Source organism: Chiloscyllium plagiosum, chromosome 9 (assembly GCF_004010195.1).
Source record: "Chiloscyllium plagiosum isolate BGI_BamShark_2017 chromosome 9, ASM401019v2, whole genome shotgun sequence".
In the NCBI taxonomy this organism is placed as follows: Eukaryota; Metazoa; Chordata; class Chondrichthyes; order Orectolobiformes; family Hemiscylliidae; genus Chiloscyllium; species Chiloscyllium plagiosum.
The window spans coordinates 29,496,675-29,516,251 of NC_057718.1; the positions used below are offsets into that span (position 1 = coordinate 29,496,675).

At 37.3% G+C, this 19,577-nt stretch overlaps 1 protein-coding gene across 1 annotated transcript in view; it reads right to left on the minus strand.

Annotated features, from left to right (window-relative positions):
- Window positions 1-19,577, minus strand: part of lrpprc (leucine-rich pentatricopeptide repeat containing) — a 143,150-nt gene that overhangs the window by 52,947 nt on the left and 70,626 nt on the right. Inside the window, exons 15-23 of the mRNA XM_043695628.1 lie at window positions 18,537-18,564; window positions 17,915-17,972; window positions 17,275-17,381; window positions 16,995-17,072; window positions 14,911-14,967; window positions 8,642-8,755; window positions 3,704-3,834; window positions 3,345-3,430; window positions 2,037-2,244 (exon numbers count right to left, since the gene is read on the minus strand). Coding sequence (XP_043551563.1) covers window positions 2,037-2,244; window positions 3,345-3,430; window positions 3,704-3,834; window positions 8,642-8,755; window positions 14,911-14,967; window positions 16,995-17,072; window positions 17,275-17,381; window positions 17,915-17,972; window positions 18,537-18,564 — 867 coding nt within the window. The remainder of the gene's footprint in view (window positions 1-2,036; window positions 2,245-3,344; window positions 3,431-3,703; window positions 3,835-8,641; window positions 8,756-14,910; window positions 14,968-16,994; window positions 17,073-17,274; window positions 17,382-17,914; window positions 17,973-18,536; window positions 18,565-19,577) is intronic.

The following is a 19,577-nucleotide window of genomic DNA, read 5'->3' on the forward strand; positions in this document are numbered from 1 at the left end:
TGTAGGCCATTCCTTTCTGCTGTCATTCCTGAAACTCCCGTCCAATAGGCATAAATAGCAATTAAGACTAAGTTTAACATCTTGTGACATAGCAATATAGAAATAAAAAAAAAGTCTCAATTTGTCGAGCTCAGTTCACTTATGCTGATCAGCAATAGTCCTCAAAAATATTTCAAGAATGTGGCCACTAATGCACATTTGTGCAATTTAGGAAAAAAAGGAGTGTTGATGACAACACAAGGGGAACCATCTTGAAGGAGTTTCTGAACCTGGCAGTATGCAAAGAAGTTGAATTAACGTTAGTGGATACTATCATTAATGCAGAGTGGTTCAACGATCATGTCATGTCAATTGTATATGTAAATTTGACTGTTCTGCACTGTTAGACTTGGAAATGTACAAGTTGGTTTCCTCTCATGTTGTCATAAGATGTCACCCTTTAAATTAATATTCAAAGAGAAACTGAATGAAAATCCAAAATATTCATTTCTAAATGTTAAGTGAAGTTTTGAAGATCAAATAATTGAATCAAATTTCACTTCAAATAAATATTTGTAAGTTACAACACAAGATTACATTAAATTAAATAATTATTCTTGCTTAGAACATAAAAATAGAACCAGACACTGCAAACCATAATGTTATCAGTTATTTGCACAATTGCTGCGTGTAAAGTATCTGACCTGTTCTTTTAGCTCAAGAATAATTAAATACATATTTGAAAGATCTTTTCAAAAATCTTTCCAATGATTCGTTAAATGAATAATTGACATCAGCAAATTTAGATTAAATTTTCTACATGAGAGAATTATAAATTTTGTACAGAAATAGACCAAAAATAAAATACTGGAGAAACTAGAGTTCACAGATCACCAGGCTGTCTCTGGATCACTCCTACATTTAATAGTACTTTCCATACAGTCATGAATAGACAGAACCTGTCAACTTTTCACAAACATATGGAGTTTGAATGTGTATGGTGGAGAGTGGAGAGAGAAGGTATTTATCATATAGGGTGGTGTGGGGCTTGTGTGTGTGCAAAAACTTAGGGAAAAAACCTCAAAGCATTTCAAAGACACAGAGTATTATACTGAAACCAGACAAAAACGATTCAGGCAAACTAAGGTTTGATCAAAACATTTTGAATATTTGGTCTTAAAAAGAAAGTATCAAGACAGGGTGCTTCAAGTTTATGAAATTTTAAAAAGTGGGACCAGAACAATTGAAGTCATAGGAGGCAATGGTGCAGATGTACAAGCAACTAGAGTCACAGGACTGAAGAATATGCATGCGTTGGAGAAGTTTCATAGACAAGGACCAAAATTGCCATCCACATGTTTCAATTACGAGGCAGAGAGGCCAAGAGCCATAAACCACAAGAGAGACAACAGGTTTGGGATCGGCTACCAATAGCATTAGGTAGCTGTCTGATGGGAGACAAAAAAAAAGTAACCCCATCCTCAGCTCAGTACTAAACCAGATACTGTGGTTGTGATCAGTCTGCTTCAAACCAAAATGTCGTTAACAGTGAAGATATAGTTGATGGCTGGAATAAAAATTATGGCTTTGACCTGTCAATTATTTAGCTGGAAAACATTACAGCTGATCCAGGATGTGATTGTTTGCAGCACAAATGGTCAACATCTATAAAGGGAAGAGTTGGGAGTCACTGGCATGCATGTGTTTACAGTATCACAACTGATGATGCAACTCAGTTTTAAGAATTAAGGAAGAGTTGAATGCAAGTTCCAAAACCAAGCAATTAACTGTTTTTAAGTACACTACAGAAGGGAATTGAAGTGAGGTTTGCCAATGTATAACCAACTACAGGGAATCTAGACTGGAGGTGAATGGCCTACTTCTGCTCCTATGCTATCATGAAGTTATACTGCATTACGAATCATTCAGACAATAAAGCTTCTCATAAAAATTAGAGTATTTTGTAAAATAAGCACAAACTATATGAAAGGAGTGCCCTCGATTCAGAAGAATATCTAGTTTGTTGCTTTTGGGAAATCTTGGATTTTTCCACTTACTGATCAAGATGGACTCCGATCAATGGTGAACAGAGGTTGGCAGTTGGCTTAGCCAAGCCCAAATTGACAATGGATTCAAGTAGCTGTTTCACTGCATCTGCTTCTCCTTTCAAGGCAACAGCAGTCAGAATATGGAAGAACGAAGTGGTGGTTGTATCTCTTAGAGCAACCTCTTTCTCTTTCATTTCCTTTAGGATTAAAATAGCATCTACAATGCAAAACAAAAAGTTCCCAGACAAAATTTATTTCAAAGGAAAAACAAACTGCCTTTTTTTCAAAAATGGCATTTTAACTGAGCAAGAATGCAAATTCTGGAGTATAATGCAGATTTCAAGTTAATTACTACTTGTATATCTATGCGAGACTACAATTATACACCACAATGGCATGATTTTATCATTTCTCTGCCACTGCGACTACAAATTATAGGCAGTATCTGTGTGCCCACTCTGCACTGTATAACCCTGCACAGCCTGCCCTGTAGCTGCACAATCTCAGTAAATGGATGCTTTTATCCTTCAATGATAGCATCTGCTAAATCACACCATTGTTTCTCTAGCAGATGGTTTGTCACGAGGCCAGATAATTAAGATGTGTTTACACTGTATTTACATCTAGACTAATGGCTTGATACCGATACAGCCTGTTTGCAGAGCCGATACTAATTATCCAGTCTTAGCGAAGGAAAGCTTTCTAACAGTCTACCATAAAAAAAGGTTTGATAATCTGAACAAATTAGTTTTCCTTACGGAATAGATCAAGTCCCTTCTCTTATTTCAACAGCTTGGCTTTTAGCTGCTAATCCAAATGACTAAATTATTTCAAAATATTTTAAGTTTCATATATAATTCTGAAATTAAACTAAACATTTATTTCCCAATAGCACGTTAAAACTGTTGTGAAAATGTTGTACAACTTCATATTCAAGTTATTGTACACTGCCATACTAAAACAAAAATAAAAACCATTAGTAGAGGCACAGGAGGCAATCTATGCCACTAGTCATGTTCCTCAAACTTTGAATGGCTATGCTAACAAAAAGAGCTTCAAACAAAAAGCAAATGCACTGAGCTGTGCAAAATATAAATGACAAGCTTGCCAAGCCATTATAACTACTGTAATGGGTTGCACTGTCCAGCACTTTTACTTGAATTCATATGAAAATTAGCATGCACAATGCTTTAATATAATCTTTGAACACAGGATATATACCAGCAAAATAAAGTCAAATTCTCCTTTCGGAGGTGTAGATGCTTAATTGCCATTTTTCTTGAAAAACTAATTATTTTATAGGAGCAGTCAGCTTACCTTCTAGTCTACCATGCTTGGCTAAGACCCTCACAAGTGCCAAGTACTTATTTATGTCAAGGACAGCCGAGGAATCTTTACGGTCCCTTAAATTTTAGAATAAGGAGGAGGAAAGAAAGGTTATTTTTTTCACAATTGAACAGAACATTATTTTGTTCTTCAAATGCTGCAGTGGTGCAATGCTCAACTTCATGCTATATAAAATCAATATGTAGCAACTCTCACTTTTGATTTAGCCATGGTCCAGGCACCGATAAATATTTTATGAAGGGGGTTTGAAGATTACTACCTGTTTAATTCAGGAAGGTCCATAGATCAGCATAAATTAAACTGACATATTTCTGCACTAGTGTACTTACACTTCTTGTTTAAGGTTCACTGCCTCTTCTGCATTATCGTGTCGACAGCAAAGATTTATTAGTGCAGCGTAGCCACCGATAGCCATGTCCGATTCATATTGAGTTTTCACTTCAAGAGCTTTTTGCATATTCTAAAAGGAGAATGAGAAAACTGTTCTGCTGAAGGCAGACTGAACTGTATAAGATAACTAAGATTTCCTCTCACCAGAACTTCAAAAGCTGTTGTTGCACTTTTCATGACTATTCAGTATGCTTAATTGGTATATAGGTGGATTTGCATACCATCATTAAGAATGGTGGCTGCTAAAACAAATGAAAAAGATAATTTTTCACTGGGAATTAAGGACCTAGAAAACAAAACATTTAAGCAATGGAGTAAAAAGCAAATTGGTTTGTATATCTCAATATACTGATAATAAAATTAAATAACGATTTTCAATGTAATGAACAGAACATTATATCTCCCAACAAACTGACTTTCGCTTGCTTTAGTTTAAACACAAAAAATTAGCATGCAATACACATAATATTTACTAAATTCTTGATAGGTTACAATTTCTGACACAGCTGTTCACTGTTTATGTTCATGGGAACATCATAATCAGTAACAAAAATGCAGATGGTTATAATAACCTTAGTAATGCTTTTAGAGGGAGTTAATGATGAAAGATTAGCATCTTTTACGGGAACAAAGGTGTGGGGAAAAAATTTAAAATAAATAAAATTAAATAGTTGTTGACAAGTCCAAGAAATCAGTAGCAGTGGTGTACCTGCAAGATGGGGATAACTCAGGTCATGAGAACACTAAGAAAAAGCTACAGGAAAACACATTAAAAGTATGCCAAGAACCAAGCATCACCTGAGTGACACATACTCAAAAACATTAACGAAGTAATTGCCTAAAGCAATCAGGTCAGCACTCTGCTGAACTAGTTCTATCAACCAGACCAGCAGAAGCAAAAGTAACCTCAGTATCCAAAGATTTAGAAGCAGGGTGAAATCTATTCAGTGGACAGTTTTCCTGACTGCCATTTTGTGATTTCTGTAGAAAACTTTTGCAGTGTAAGCACGAAATTAGATTTAGCTGTAATGTTACTCCAAATAACACCACCTCACCATTTCCCTTTTTGAATAACATGCCAACACCCACTGACAAAGTTTGCACATGAATAATGCTCACTCTGACTATAAGTGACTCAACTCCTGAGTAATTATATCCAAAGAAGTCAGTATCTTTGTAAAATGGTGAGAAAACTACAACAAAAAAAAACAGGTAACAATGCATGGATTTTGTGTTTCTAGCTGCACTGCATATTTTAAAAGAAGCTCTCAAAATTTAGTGCACATTTGTAAGGAAAGAAAGGTTAAGATTTTAGTGTTAATCTTAACTAAGGCTGCACACTGGAAATCAAGCCATATTATTTCTTAAGTCGTCACAAAAGTAAAAGATTTTATCCAGTTCTCCAGAATTCCCTGGACCCAGACAGCACAGACTAGATCCTGGCACTAAGTATTACAAATAAATAGATGTGTGTTACAGAAAAGAAAATAAACCATTAACCACAAAACTCTATAGTTAAATTCTAATACCCTTATAAATTCCTCCTTACACACGCAGGCAGGAAATATCACATGGGTGTTATGGGTGGCATAGAATTTAAAAGCAAAGGGGTTATGTTGGAACTGCATAAAAAGTTGGTTAGGTCACAACTAGAGTATTTTCGCAAGGCTTTTGATAAGTTCTTGGGCTTGAATCCACATAGGAGGGAATTGATTGCAATGAAAAGGGTACAGAGGAGATTTACTAGGATATGACCTAGATTGGACAGTTTTCGTTACAAAAATAGATCGGACATACTGGGATTGATTTTCTTGGAGCAGATGAGATCGAGGAGGAGAGGACATAACTGAGATGTATAAAATTGTGAGAGGCATAGACAGGAATAAATATCTCCCCTTGGCAGAGGGATGAATGACCAGGGTTACAGATTTAAAGGTCCGATGCAGGAGGTTTAGCAGAGATATGAGGAAAAATGCTTTCAATCCAGAGGGTGATGGAATCTGAAACTCGCTAGTTCTAAGGGTGTAGAGACAGAAAACCTCATAACATTTAAGTAGTTAAATGCACAATTGCTATGCCAAGGCATACAAAGCTATGGGACAAGTGCTTGAAAATGGGAGTAGAACAGTTAGAAAGGTGCCACTCAATGGGCCGAGGAGCCTTTTTCAGTGCTGTAGAGCTCTAATGATTACATGACACCATTTACATTGACTGATTACTCTTACACAGAATATGCTCCTCACTGCTGCAAATTATAAAGTACTTCACTGTGAAAACAATCCCAAATGTAACATCATTTTTCTTTAAACGTTCTCCTTGAGACAGTGAATTATGTGAAGAATGACATTACAGGAGGCTCAAGCTAGGGCATGAACATTTTACAGACAGTTCTACCTAATAAACCAAAGTTGAAACATTTACCAATGTTTTGCTTTATTGATAACGTTGAAACTAATTAGGATTTACCAACAATTACTTTTCTGAAACTGACTGTCTGGCATTAACATGCGTGCAACTGAAGGTGGACATCCACAAGTTGTTCTCATTGATATACTTCCTGGTAGCATGTGCTCTTGAAAGAACTCCAGATTGTAATCAGGTACTGAAAACTGAGTTGAGGTGGCCTCTCAAGCTTGTTCTGCCAATCTAGATAATGGCTGACACTGAACTCAATACCATTTTCCTCTTCTACCTTCATCTCTCTATATCAACTAATCTAGAAGTCTATTGATCTTTAACTTGAATGTACCGCATTACACATTTTTATTTAAGAGTTATGTTCAAATGGTTTAAAATCTTCAACATATGCAGTTTGAAAAGAGATTTCACAATGTAATTTATTAGAAATCAAGCAAATACTTAAATTAGTGCTATGTACTGGAAAACAACAATGCTTCAAGTCTCTGCTTTCCAAAGATTTTGAAGAAGATTAGAGGTTTATGGTTTTAAGTGCTAGCCAAACTTGGTTTACAAGAGATAGGACTTGTGTTGAAGGGTTGCCTATGAATATTCTGCTGGACTCTTCTGTCTTTCTAGTGTGCCACTGGAGGGGAAAATGTCAAAAGGCTACGGTTGAAAATATCTCTCTATACTGAAGTAGTAAGAAGAAACTCTGCAGAGGAACAAGCTGCATAGATCTCTTACTGAAGTATTTCTGGGAACCTGAAAAAGTTCCAGTTATCTGAAGTATCTCTACTTCATTGACACTTAAAGAAAAACTATTATCTCGAATCAAAGACTCAAGTCTAACTGACTTATTGCCGAATGTGATACTGACTCTGCAACACAAGTATTTTCATGTCTTTGACAGGAAATTTGAGGAACCACATTAAACCATCCCATGTTATCGCAAACCCTTTAGTCACCAGGATCTTTTTTCACTTCTGCTTTTGTAAAAAGCCCATTTCAACTAAACAGAGCCATTTAGCCCATCAAGTCTATTCTGTAATTCCACAAGATCATGACTAACTTGATAATCCTTAATTCCACTCTCCTGCCTTATCCATAACCCTTAATTCCTTTACTGATTAAAAACACGTCTCAAATTTACTTTAGTAATCAAAGGAACCTTGTGAAAGGTTCTTTTGTTCTGGATAACAGTAATAAAGGGAAACAATTTGGCCATTCTAGCGACTGAATTAAAACATTTGCATTCATGGCACAGCTCTTGTAGTGGATTTTCATTACCAGTGTATTCCTCCTGTTAAAGTCATAACCATACTCAATGACTGAGCTTCCACAGCCATTTGGGGTAGAGATTTCCAAGATTCATCACAAAGAAACTCCCCTTCTCAAAACGAGATGGCTTGTACCATTATCTCAGACTGTGTTTACTGCCACTAGAAATCTTGCCTTTCCCTCACCAGCCAAGCTTTTGTAACCATCCGACATGAATTCTGTTAAGTGCCAATTAGATCTGAGGGGGTCTTTCCTTTATGGTTAAGGATTTTTTTCTCTCAGAGGATCATGAATCTTTGAAGCTCCCTTTACCTATGGAAAGCAGGACACTGAATTGTGTTGAGGTAGAGTTTAATAGATTCTTGACTAATAAAAGGTTATCAGGAATGGGTGGGAATATGGAGTTATGGCCAAAACCAAAATCTGCCACAATGTTACTGAATGGCAGAACAAGCCAGGAGGGTTGAATGGTCTACTCCTGCTCTTAATTTGGAAACTCAGCACAAACTTGCAAGGAAGCATTCTTTAAAATTCAAATTTGTTACTTGAGGTTACCTTCCCAGAGGCTCTAGTTCACGTATAGTCAGAATAAGCAGTTTGCAGAACAATGCTTCCAACTACAATCTGTATGCACTATTCCTGATACAACTCTCTACTCATTGGGCATCCACAGAGAGAATGGCATCCCTGGCACTCATCATATCTATGAGGCTGCTGTGCTTCTGGACACGCACTTGCATTTTGAAACTGTAACGCTTGGCCAAGGACATTTCTTAACATTTCATAGAAGGGGGAAGTGGTGCTGAAAATTTCTGACAAACAGAATGCTTCTGGTCAATTGGGTGTTGTAAAGGAGTGGAAATCCTGTTCCAGCATTATAATTCAATGAGAAAAAATTTTGTAAGTTGAAAACTCTGCTCAGTAACATTTCAAAAGGTTATTCTTTTATATGGGTTGTCTAGTTCTGTTTACTAGTGTGACGTTCAGAATAACACCAACATCACAGGTTTGGTTCCCATTCTAAATGAAGACAGACTATGGACCTGCTGCCTAACCCTGCCCCTGAGAATTAAAAGCAATGACAATTCACCATGGACAAAAACTGCTAAGGTGGCAGCTCATGATGAAGCAACAGCAGACAATGAACTACTGACGCACCTTCACACAAAGAACACATGATATTATTCTATATACAATACCTCAGCTCCACAAAGCAATAGGATTAGTTGCTTCACCGTCTCTCCAATAGGTTTATTGTCCATTTTTAGTTCTGCCAATCTTGCTTCCAGGGCAGCAATTTTCTCCTCAGACCCCTGACAAATAAAAATTTTATTTGTTACTGACTTAGAAATGGAAAAAAATAGCCATTTAGATAACAGGAAATAATTTGAACTGTTAATGCACTGGAGGACATCGTTGACTGTGTGGGAGAGGAAATTGCAATCCTTGAAGGAAGAAGCCATCTGGGATGTTCTAAGGTAGAAGTGGCCCTCCTGGGAGGCGATGCAGTGGAGGCAGAGGAATTGGGAATAAAGGATGATAACTTCACAAGAAATAGGTGTAGTCTGGTAGCTGTGGGAGTTGGTAGTTTTGTAGTAAATGTCCATGTTTGTTTAGTCGATGGAGGTGGAGAGGTCCAAGAAGGGGCAGGTGATGTCCAAAATAGTCTAGGTGAATTTGAGGTCAGAGTGGAAGATGTTTATGAAATTCACGAATTGTTCAACCTCGTGGGAGCACGTGGTAGCGCCAATACAGTCATCGATGTAGCGTAGGAAAAGGTAGGGAATGGTGCCAGTGTAGCCATGGAGTGTAGACTGTTCCATGTACCCAAAGAGGCAGGCAGAGCTGGGGCCCATACAGGTGCCCATGGCTACCCCTTTGGTTTGAAGGAAATGAGAGGATTGGAAGGAGAAGTTGTTGAGGGTGAGGACCAGTTCAGCCAGGCTGACGAGAGTGTCAGTGGAAAGGTACTGGTTACATCGGTGTGAGAGGAACAAATGGAAGGCATGAAGGCCTTCATCATGGTGGATAAATGTGTAGAGGGGCTGGATGTCCATGGTGAAGATAAGGTGTTGGGGGTTTGCAGGTGGCGGAGGATGATGCAATGTATGCGGAGGTTGGTGGGGAAGAATGTGAGGGGGTTTCCTATCATATTCCATTCTTTAATATTACTTGCTGCCTTTGTTACTGGACTGTTTAGTAGGGTAGACTCAATTTACTTCCACATCAAAAACAGGTTTACCTAATAGCCAAACTGATCATTTGCTCTGTAACGGCAAGTTATTTATTAAGCTAGTATGCTCCACTTTGACTCCTCAAGGCTATAGTGGCCACATGATGTCAACCTGGTCAATAGCTCATTAACATCCTTAGTTCTTATGGAATTGATTAGCTCAGTTGGCTGGATGGTGATACTAGGCCATCCCTCTTTAATGTACTAATCCCGTCATTAATTAACAAAGTTACTTTTTCCCCTGTCCTTCCTAAATGTCCCATATTGATTCATTTCCGATATTGATGAAGGTCACCACGAAGATCCCATATTCACAACTTGGCCCTCACCTGAGGCATGGTGAACCTCAGTTAAATTCACCACCAGTCACCCCTCTCCAATGAGAGAGAAGGTTATGGTCCTTTGGTCTGTGTTGACTTTCATAATCAATTCTTGTCTCAGCTCCTCTGCTGCTGAAACTATTTTTCATGAATTCAATATCTTAACATTTAACTATTGGGGCTCCTTGATTTACAATATGAAATATGAACGTTTCCTTGCACTTACAAATGGCTATTTTGTTTTGTCTTTTATTGTGTCCCAACTTGCGTACAAATTGACTTGCAAATGGACAAGTACAGAAGCTGAACTTGCATCAAGTCTCATTTAACTGTACTCCCACCCTTGCTGATGTACAGTGGCTTCTGGTCAAGCAAATTCTTGATTTTAAATTGTCATCATTGTTTCAAAACTCCTCTGTGGCTGCATCCTTCTCAACCTTGTAATTTCCTCTAGTTCACAACAATCCTCCAAGATATGCCTATTCGGGTCACTTCAGCACCCCTAGTTTCAACTGCTGCATTATTGGCTCAAAAACCTTTGTGAGAGATGTGGATTCAGGCATGTGGACACTGCTACCAGTACTGTAGAAAGCAGATCAATACCATTCAGAAAGTCTATACCTGAATTATTCTGGGATCAGGATCCTAAAAAATAACATAACTAGGGAAGTTGAGAGATTTCAAACTAAAAATCAAAATTAGAAGGATGAAATAAGAGTAGAGGACGGTAGTTAGATAAAAATAGTAATATAATAAGTAAATGATAACAGAAAGAGCTGGAGCATAAATCTAAGAATAAATCAATGTAAGGAGAAAGATTAAAAAAAATACATAACTAAAGAAATGATGCATGTAGCATTAGAAACAAAACATATGAACTAACAGCACTAACAGAATTAACAGAATTAAGTAAGCACAACTGAATAGTTATTACAGAGATGTAACTGCAGGATGACATGAATTGGGACCTTAATGCTGAAGCATACACGACATTTAGGAAGGACAGGAAAAAGTGGAAGGACGGCTTTATTAATTAATCACGATATTAGTACAATAGAGAGAGATGGCCTTAAAAGATGCAAAAGCACTTCGAATAAAAATGAAAGGCAAGAAGTCACTGTGGGAGAGTTGTACAGGCTCCCGATCTGTAACCACATGGTAGGGCAGAGTGAAAAGAAAGCAATAATAGGAGCTTGCCAAAAAGGTATTGCAATAAGCATGGAGTAATTTTAGTCTACATATGGAGCTGAGAAAAACAGCAGGATAAAGGTCGACTAGATGAACAGGTCACAGAATGTCTTTAAGATAGTTTTTTTAGCATAGCACATTCTAGTTGCAAATAGACAACAGGCTATGCTAGACCTGAAATTGTGCAATGAGAAGGGATTAATTAATAATCTCATAGTGAAGGTGCACCTAGGTGCAGTGATCGTAATAGGAATGAATTTTATATTTGGTTTGAGGGTGAGAAGAGTGGATCCAAGACCAGTACTTGAAATCTAAATAAGGCAATTATTATGATATAAAAGGAGTGTGAGTTAAAACAAAATCACAAATTATTTAGGGGATAGACAACAGACATGCACTGGAATATTTCAGAACAGACGCATTCTAAAGAGGTGGGATGGAACTCGCCATCCAAGTTAACTAAAAAAAAGTCAAAGATAGTATATCAAATGTAAGCATAATGCATATAATTATGCCAAGCCAAGTTGCAGGCCATAAGACTGAACCAGAAAATAAAGATCAGCAAAGGATGATTAAAATACATATCAGGGCAAAATTACAGCACAGTAGAGCATGAGAAAACTACCTAGAAATAAAAAAAATAGCTAGCAAGAACTTAGAAGAATATTTTGTTTTTTATAAAGTGGTTATAAAATAAATCTGGGTAAACATTAATAAAAATAAAGCAGTTAGAAGATAATTTGAATAGCAATGTTGCATCAGTCTTCATATAGAGGTCAGCTCAGTTGGTGGGATGGCTGGTTTGTGATACAGAGTGATGCCAACAGTATGGATTCAATTCCCATACCAGTGGAGATCACCAAGAAGATCACATCTTCTCAACTTCGTCCCTTCTCAAGCTGTCACACCCCTCAGATTAAACCACCACCAGTCATCTCTCTCTTTCTCATGACTCAGCAGCCCTTTGATCCTATGACAACTTTACCTACCAGAAACAGCTTGTAATTAGGAAATAGAAAAAGACAGAGGAGCTCAAACAAATTACAATAAGCAGGAAAGCAGGACTGAATAAATTTTTGAGCTATGTTTGACAAGTCCTGATGGACTTCATTCATGCATATTTGAAGAAGTGGAAAGTGTGACAGTTGATTGTATTATTAGAAAATTAAAAGTATTCTCGAGATCTGCAAAAAAGGGCCATGACACTGGAAGATAACAATAGCGTTTATGCAAAAGGAACAGGGACAGAATGTAGAAAACTATTTTTATCCGTCAAGGGGAAAATGTTAGTAGCTATTATTAAAGATATTATAGCAGGACACTTGGAAACATTGGACAAGGTAATCAGGCAGTCAACATGTTTTCTGAAAGAGAAGCCAATTTAACCAATGTAGTGGAGTTCTTCAAAGAAATAACATGCTATGGATAAAGGGGAATCTGTGGGTGTGTTGTATTCGCTAAGATGTCACATCGAAGGTTATTACAGAAAATAATAGTTCATGGTGTATGGGATAATATATTGGCATTATGGCGGATATTCTGGCTGATAGGAAACAAAGTCAACATAAAAAGCTAACTTTCTGGTTGGCAAACAGCAATGAGTGGTAGGCTGCAGGGATCAGTGCTGGGACCTCATATAACTGACTTTGAAAGAGGAATTGGCAGTGTAGTAGCTATACTTGCTGATGATACAAAAAACGGTCATTAAGTTATACAAAAGTAGGAGTTCATACTTCGAGAGACCACATCTGAAGTATTGTGTACAATATCAGTCTCCTTATTTAATGATGCATGTAAATGCATCAGAAACAGTTCAAAGTATGTTTGCTGTACTATAATGTGGAATGGCTAATTAGGCTGGGCTTGTATATGGAGAGATAAGCAGTCACTTGATTGAAACTTACAGGATCCTTAAAAGTCTTGACAGTGTGGATGTATAGACAATCTAGAGAAAGGGGTTATCAAATTTCTTTGGAGCAGTCTTTCTGAAAAGATTAGGGAAGCAGAGTCCTGATTTTTTTTTTAAGGCACAAATTCTTGTTAGGCATGAGGGTGTGAGGTTATCAAACAGAATGAAGATTTGAGGTTACAATCAAAATGTAGCCAGTACCTCATACCTAATGATTCCCCAAAACCTGTTCACCAGCAATAAGGCACATGTCAAGACTGTAATAGAATACGTGTAGCTCAAGCAACACTGATGTCACCCATGACAAAGCAGCCCACTTGACTGGCAACACATCCACAATCATTCATCCTCTTCACCACCAGATACTGAGTAGCAGCAGTGCAAACCATCTATAAGGCTCCTTAGACAGTTACCTCTCAAGTCAATGACGTCTACCATCTAGAAGGACAAAGGTAACAGGTATACGGGAACACCACCACTTCCATGTGCCAGCCATTCCCCCCCCGCCGACCCCTCCAAAAGGCCATCCACCACCCAGACTTGGAAATATATTGCCACCCCATAAGTGTCACTGGATCAAAACCCAAGAACTCCCTCTCTAATGGCATTGTGGTTTACCTACACCTAATGACTTGCAGTAGTTTAAGACAGCAGCTCACTACAATCTTCTTATGGGCACTAAATGCTGGCCTACTTAATGATTGCCACATGCTATAAATTCATTTAAAAAAAAACAATATCCTACTGAATGTCAGAGCTCGTTTAAGGGACTGAATGGCTTTCTCCTGCTCCTAATTTATATTTAAACATAGTTAAAAATAAGGAATCGACTATTTAAGACAGCTGAGGTGAATGTTTTTTCTGAGTCACGTATCTTTGGAACTCTCTTCCTCAAAATACAGTGGAAGCAGAGTCTTTGAATATTTTTAAAGCAGCAAAATGCATTAAATGGCAGAGTAAACACCAGGGGCCAAATGGCCTACGTCTTCTCTGAACTCATTTGTTTGTATTGGCGGCCACAGCTTCCGTTGGGATTAGCATCTCCTTCACCTCTTCCTCTCTCCATTTTGCTATCCTTCTTGAAAGATTCCAAATTGTAACTCATTAATCTTGGTCATTTTATTTTCCAGATGTGACTAAGCATCATATTTTGTTTGAGCACCTTGGGATCATTATTATGAAGAAGGGGCAATATAAATCTCAGTTGCTATTGTAACATGTAAACTCTCTTCTCACTGTAATATCCGGATTTTAACTTAATGGGCCAAGAAACCAAAATATATATCTATTCACACCTTTACACTGCCTAATAAATTAAAAATTGCTTGCTTTGAAACAAACAACATCAAATCCTATGACACCAGTAATGTATATTCTCCAAAATCTATCAAGATACCCAACACTATGTGCCAGTTATTCCAGTTTGTTCAGTTCCTGACTTTAAAAACGCCTGCTGCATTTCTGGTTTCAAGGAGAGACTCTTACACCTTTACACACTTTGGTAATTTTTTGCAGCTGTCTATTAAACACCTTTGGCATACATCTGACAAGATTCAGCTATCACAGCAGATTGAGCTGGAGGATAATGAAAATATACATAAATGCAGAGACAAATAATTCGTTGAATGTACCCAACCAAATGAAAAAAAGATAACACAAGGCTTCTAAGGCTGGTTAATCAACTACTTCAGTAAGACTGCAGTTTGCATGAATAAATTAGCTTCATTGTTAAATTAGACTAACAGTTTAATTAGGCCAGGCTTCAGTTTTCATATGAAAACATTGTTTTCAAAGCTTCAATATGAACTTTGTACTCACTTTTGGCAGGTCAGCAGCAGACAGCTTATCCTGTTCATCAACTAAAACAATGACATCCTGAAAAACAACAATTCTTGAATTTAGAAAATGAAGCATTCAATGCTTCTCATTCACTTTCCCTGTGGGTTAGAAAGTGCTGGAGATAGAGATTCAATAAATTAAAAGATAAAAACTTGGATTCAAATTTCTTAAAATGCTCAGGCATCTTTATTTGTGGACGCACTCCTGTAACAGAAGGACAAAGGAAGAAATTGCTTAAGCCTGCAGTGTAATTTCACTTCAGTTCATCACCAACTCACCCGCCTCTCCTAAACAAATAAAATCCACAAATCAAAAGAAATCCAAGAAAAATCTCATTTTTCTGTTAATTCCATTCTCTCACATTCAAAGAGGAAACACAAAAAGAAGCCCAGTTACTGATCCAGAGATGTTTGAGTCAATGCTGATTGGATACTGAATACATGAAATGGAGGCAAAGGCATCTCAAAAATGCTCAACTACAGAATCTATGCTTAAAACATTTTGTTAAGTTTCAGATGAGGCACAGTGCTGGACGTACATGGAAGAACTACATAATGTTCTGATCTGCAACATACCTGGTCAATATGCTATACTCAAGTAAGCACATTATCAGGAGAAATACTATTTTCAAAGATCTCATCATTGAAAAAAAGTGTTACTATGTCAGGTCTAATTACAGAGTCTGGTCAAGATATCTAACTTTACAAATGCAGAGTGACATAGGCATTAGTTTAGGCGGGTTAATAACCTTCGGTTGTCAGGTTGGGTTGATTTGGTATTTAAAAGCTGATTTGTTCTGTATACAAAAAAAAAACACTATTACATTATTTACACAAGCTGAGTGCCTTTTAAGATGGACCCATGTCAAATGTATGAACCGCATTCTACACAACAGAAGTAATACAGGAACCTATTTTGTGCAAAAACACATGCAAAGTAGATTCATTGGTGATAAAAATGCAACAACTGAGTTATTTCCATTTTCTTGCTTCATCTTAAAGACAGTGCAATTTCTGTGGATTTAAGGGTGACAGGTAACCTCTGTTACCTATTTCCATGCATGCCATCTTAAAAAGTAATCATGGATACGATTTTTAAAAAATCATACACCCGTCTGTGTTCACTGCACAGCAAATGAGCTCAGAACCTGACTGATATCAGTTAGGTCACAGCTGGAGTACTGCGTGCAGTTCTGGTTGCCACACTACATTAGACTAGTTTTTTTAGATTAGATTCCTTACAGTGTAGAAACAGGCACTTCGGCCCTGCAAAACCATTCCGACCCTCCGGAGAGTAACCCACCCAGACCCATTTCCCTCTGACTAATACACCTAACACTATGGGCAATTTAGCGTGGCCAATTCACCTGACCTGCGCATCTTTGGACTGGAAGGAAACCGGAGTACCCGGAGGAAACCCACGCAGACACGGGGAGAATGTGCAAACTTCACACAGACAGTCACCCAAGGCTGGAATCAAACCTGGGTCTCTAGTGCTGTGAGGCAACAGTGCTAACCACTGAGCCAGGTTGGCTGAGGTATTTTTGCAAGGAAGATAGATTAGATAGGTTGGAATATTTTCCTTAGAGTAGGGAATACTGAGGTGAGGGGCATAAATAGGGCAGATAGGAAGAAGCTTTTATTCAATTAAGGGGCAGGAACTTTCTAGGAATTTTTTTCACCCAGAGAAGTGTGTGTATGTGGAACTCACTGCCTAAATGGGCAATAGAGGCAGGAACCATCACAAAACTTTACTGGTATTCCAATGAATACTTGAAATGCCATACCATCCAGTGCTATAGACCAAGTGGTAAAAAAGTAAAAAACTGGTGCTTAATGACTGACATGGACATGATGGGCCAAAGAGCCTCTTCCCAGCCGGTAACAATCTATGACATTAAATGAAGACTGAGTCCTCTTTCAAGTATGGCCTTCCTAAATAACCCTCTATAAAAGTTTGAAAAGATACAGTACTTTAAACGTTACAATATTATGACACAATAATACAGTAATTTCCATGCAGAAAAATATCTTTATACAAGATAAATGACAAATGCAAATCACCTTAATTAACTCAGGAATGTGATAAGCGTCCAACAAATTTCGAATTCCTTTGTAGATATTTGCTGGAATTACTACATCCTGAAAAAAACATTTAAAATTAACTGTTATTGAAGGAAATAGCTGGAAATTCTCTAACTGGAATTATTTGAAATGTAATTTGCTTCTTCAACTCTAACCATGTCAGTAAATGAGATCCTAGTGTACTTAAAAGCAGCAGTTCTAAGTATAATAGATACATGTCAAACATGACATGCATTATGCAGCTAAAATGAAATTGTACCATCTTGTTCAACTGATGGAAGTATTGTCTCAAATGCTCCTCCTTGGCCTGCACCTCAGAGTCACTCATGCTGTCAATCAAATTATAAAGAAAATAGCCAACAGCTTCTGTAAGAAAGAGGGAAGAGAAACAAGATAATCGAGCCACAAAATTATTGAGATTGTTGCATTATCAAGACTAATCTACCACAAATCGTTTGTCAGGGCTCAGGATTCTGTATCTGAGATAGCAACAATCATCAATGAGGCATGTGGATAGTGCTGCTCAGCAGCATATATACAGCAAACAACTCAAATGAAGGAAGCTAAATAGAAGTTAAACGTAGAAATCCCATGAATGTTCACCAACATATTGTCCAATGTCAATATTTGGCACAAGCATGTTGTTTCTCAGTAAATCCATAAATTTCTTAGTTTAAGTTAAGATGATCAAAAGCTACAAATACAAAAAACATTTTAAGTTTTAGATTAATAAAAAAACTCACATAAAACAGAAAGATACTGAAAGGTTTTCTGACTACACACTTTAAATTTTTCACTATAAAAAAAAGCAATCAGTGTACTCCTGTCATCTCTCGAGCCCCATCATTAGGTAGAACGGATTTGTGGGCAAGTTACAATCAAGGAAATTGAAACACTACCAGTCGGTCCTGGAGAATTCTGGCAATAACGCTCATCTTTGTACAACAATTCTGTTATCTGAAAAAACAAAATAATAATATATTGTAGGTGGAAGTAGTACGCAAGAATAAGCAGTGTTGGAAATTGTATTTTCTAAATAACAAAGCACTTTTCTACAAAGGTATTAATCAACACTATATTGTGGTTTTTCATCTGTAAAATGCTGGACAGAACAGCGTCCACTCAATAGCTGACTTTCTTTAGGAAATAAAACTGAACAAAATGAGACTATCTCCCAATGACACACATGCTTTTACCACAAAATTGTATTTAACCATCCTGATACTAAAGCACCAACTAGGTTATAGAAACATGAATAGTCAGTGTAACCTTTAAATGCATGTCAGTTTTAAATTAATTGCAAAGGAATTTGACAGGTTAAGTATTCATACAAATTCAACATTTCAACCTAGCAGTTAATCAATGATTTATTAAAAAATGGAGCAAGTTTTAAACACAGAAAATTTAAAGTTTTATGCCTATCAAAATTCTAGCATAATTGAATGATTAAATTAAGTAATTTATATTCATACTTCTGATAGGTCATTACAGCCGTCAATTTATTTATTTCCCAGCACTTACCTTGGCAAGAAAATCAAAATCCTCAGACCTGCAGAGGGCAGCAAAACATAAAGAATTATATTTCAATTATATTTATCTCAAAAAACACTACAGAGGACCACGAAGAGCAGAACTACCAAACAGCTTTAGAAGTCCTGAAACAAAATGTCCAATTACACTTTCAACAACATGGCAAATTTCACGAAGTACTGCATCAAAATCAACATTATAGTTGGATTTTAATCATCAAAAAATACAAAAAAGCTTGCCTTTAAAACTGTGTGGTTTATTTTATGCTTTTGGTCATGTATTAAAGGGAAAATTAGCAGTAACATGAATAAGAGCTTTATGGTACAGGCTAGAAGCAAGATGGACAATGACAGTAACAAATAGGTAAATGAACAGGGTTAGCAACTACAACACAGCATGGACTAGGACTGTCCAGGTTCGATCACCCTCTGCCATTCCCATAATCTAAATAATTAAAATGGCTTTTTAAAAAAATTCCAATTGCCTCATCGGCAGCTTTATAATATTAGTTATTTGTTAATCTGTCATTAGAGTGCAGGTTCATGTTGTGGACTTTTGCCAACCAGTTGACCAGGTGTGCAGAGGACGACAATTTGGTTACTTGGATCCAAAATTGGCTCAGTGGCAGGAAGCAGAAAGTGATAGTCAAGGACTGTTTTGACTGTAAGCATGTGTCGAGGAAAGCACGATTCGACACAGATCAGTGTTGGCATCCCTGCTGTTTGTGGAATGTGTAAATGATTTAGAATTCAATGCAGAAGGGCTGATCAGTAAGCTCTCTGATAAAACAGAAGCTGGTTGGGTGGTGCAATGTGAGGAAATCTTTATATCTCAGGAGGATATTGTCAAGCTGGTCAGAAAGGTTAATCAGTAACAAATGGAATTCAATCTGGTAAATGTGAGATGGTGCACATTAGACCACAAGACATAGGAGCAGAAATTAGGCTATTCAGGTCATTGAGTCTGCTCTACCATTCAATCATGGCTGATAGGTTTCTCAACCCTATTCTCCCACTTTCTCCCGGTAACCCT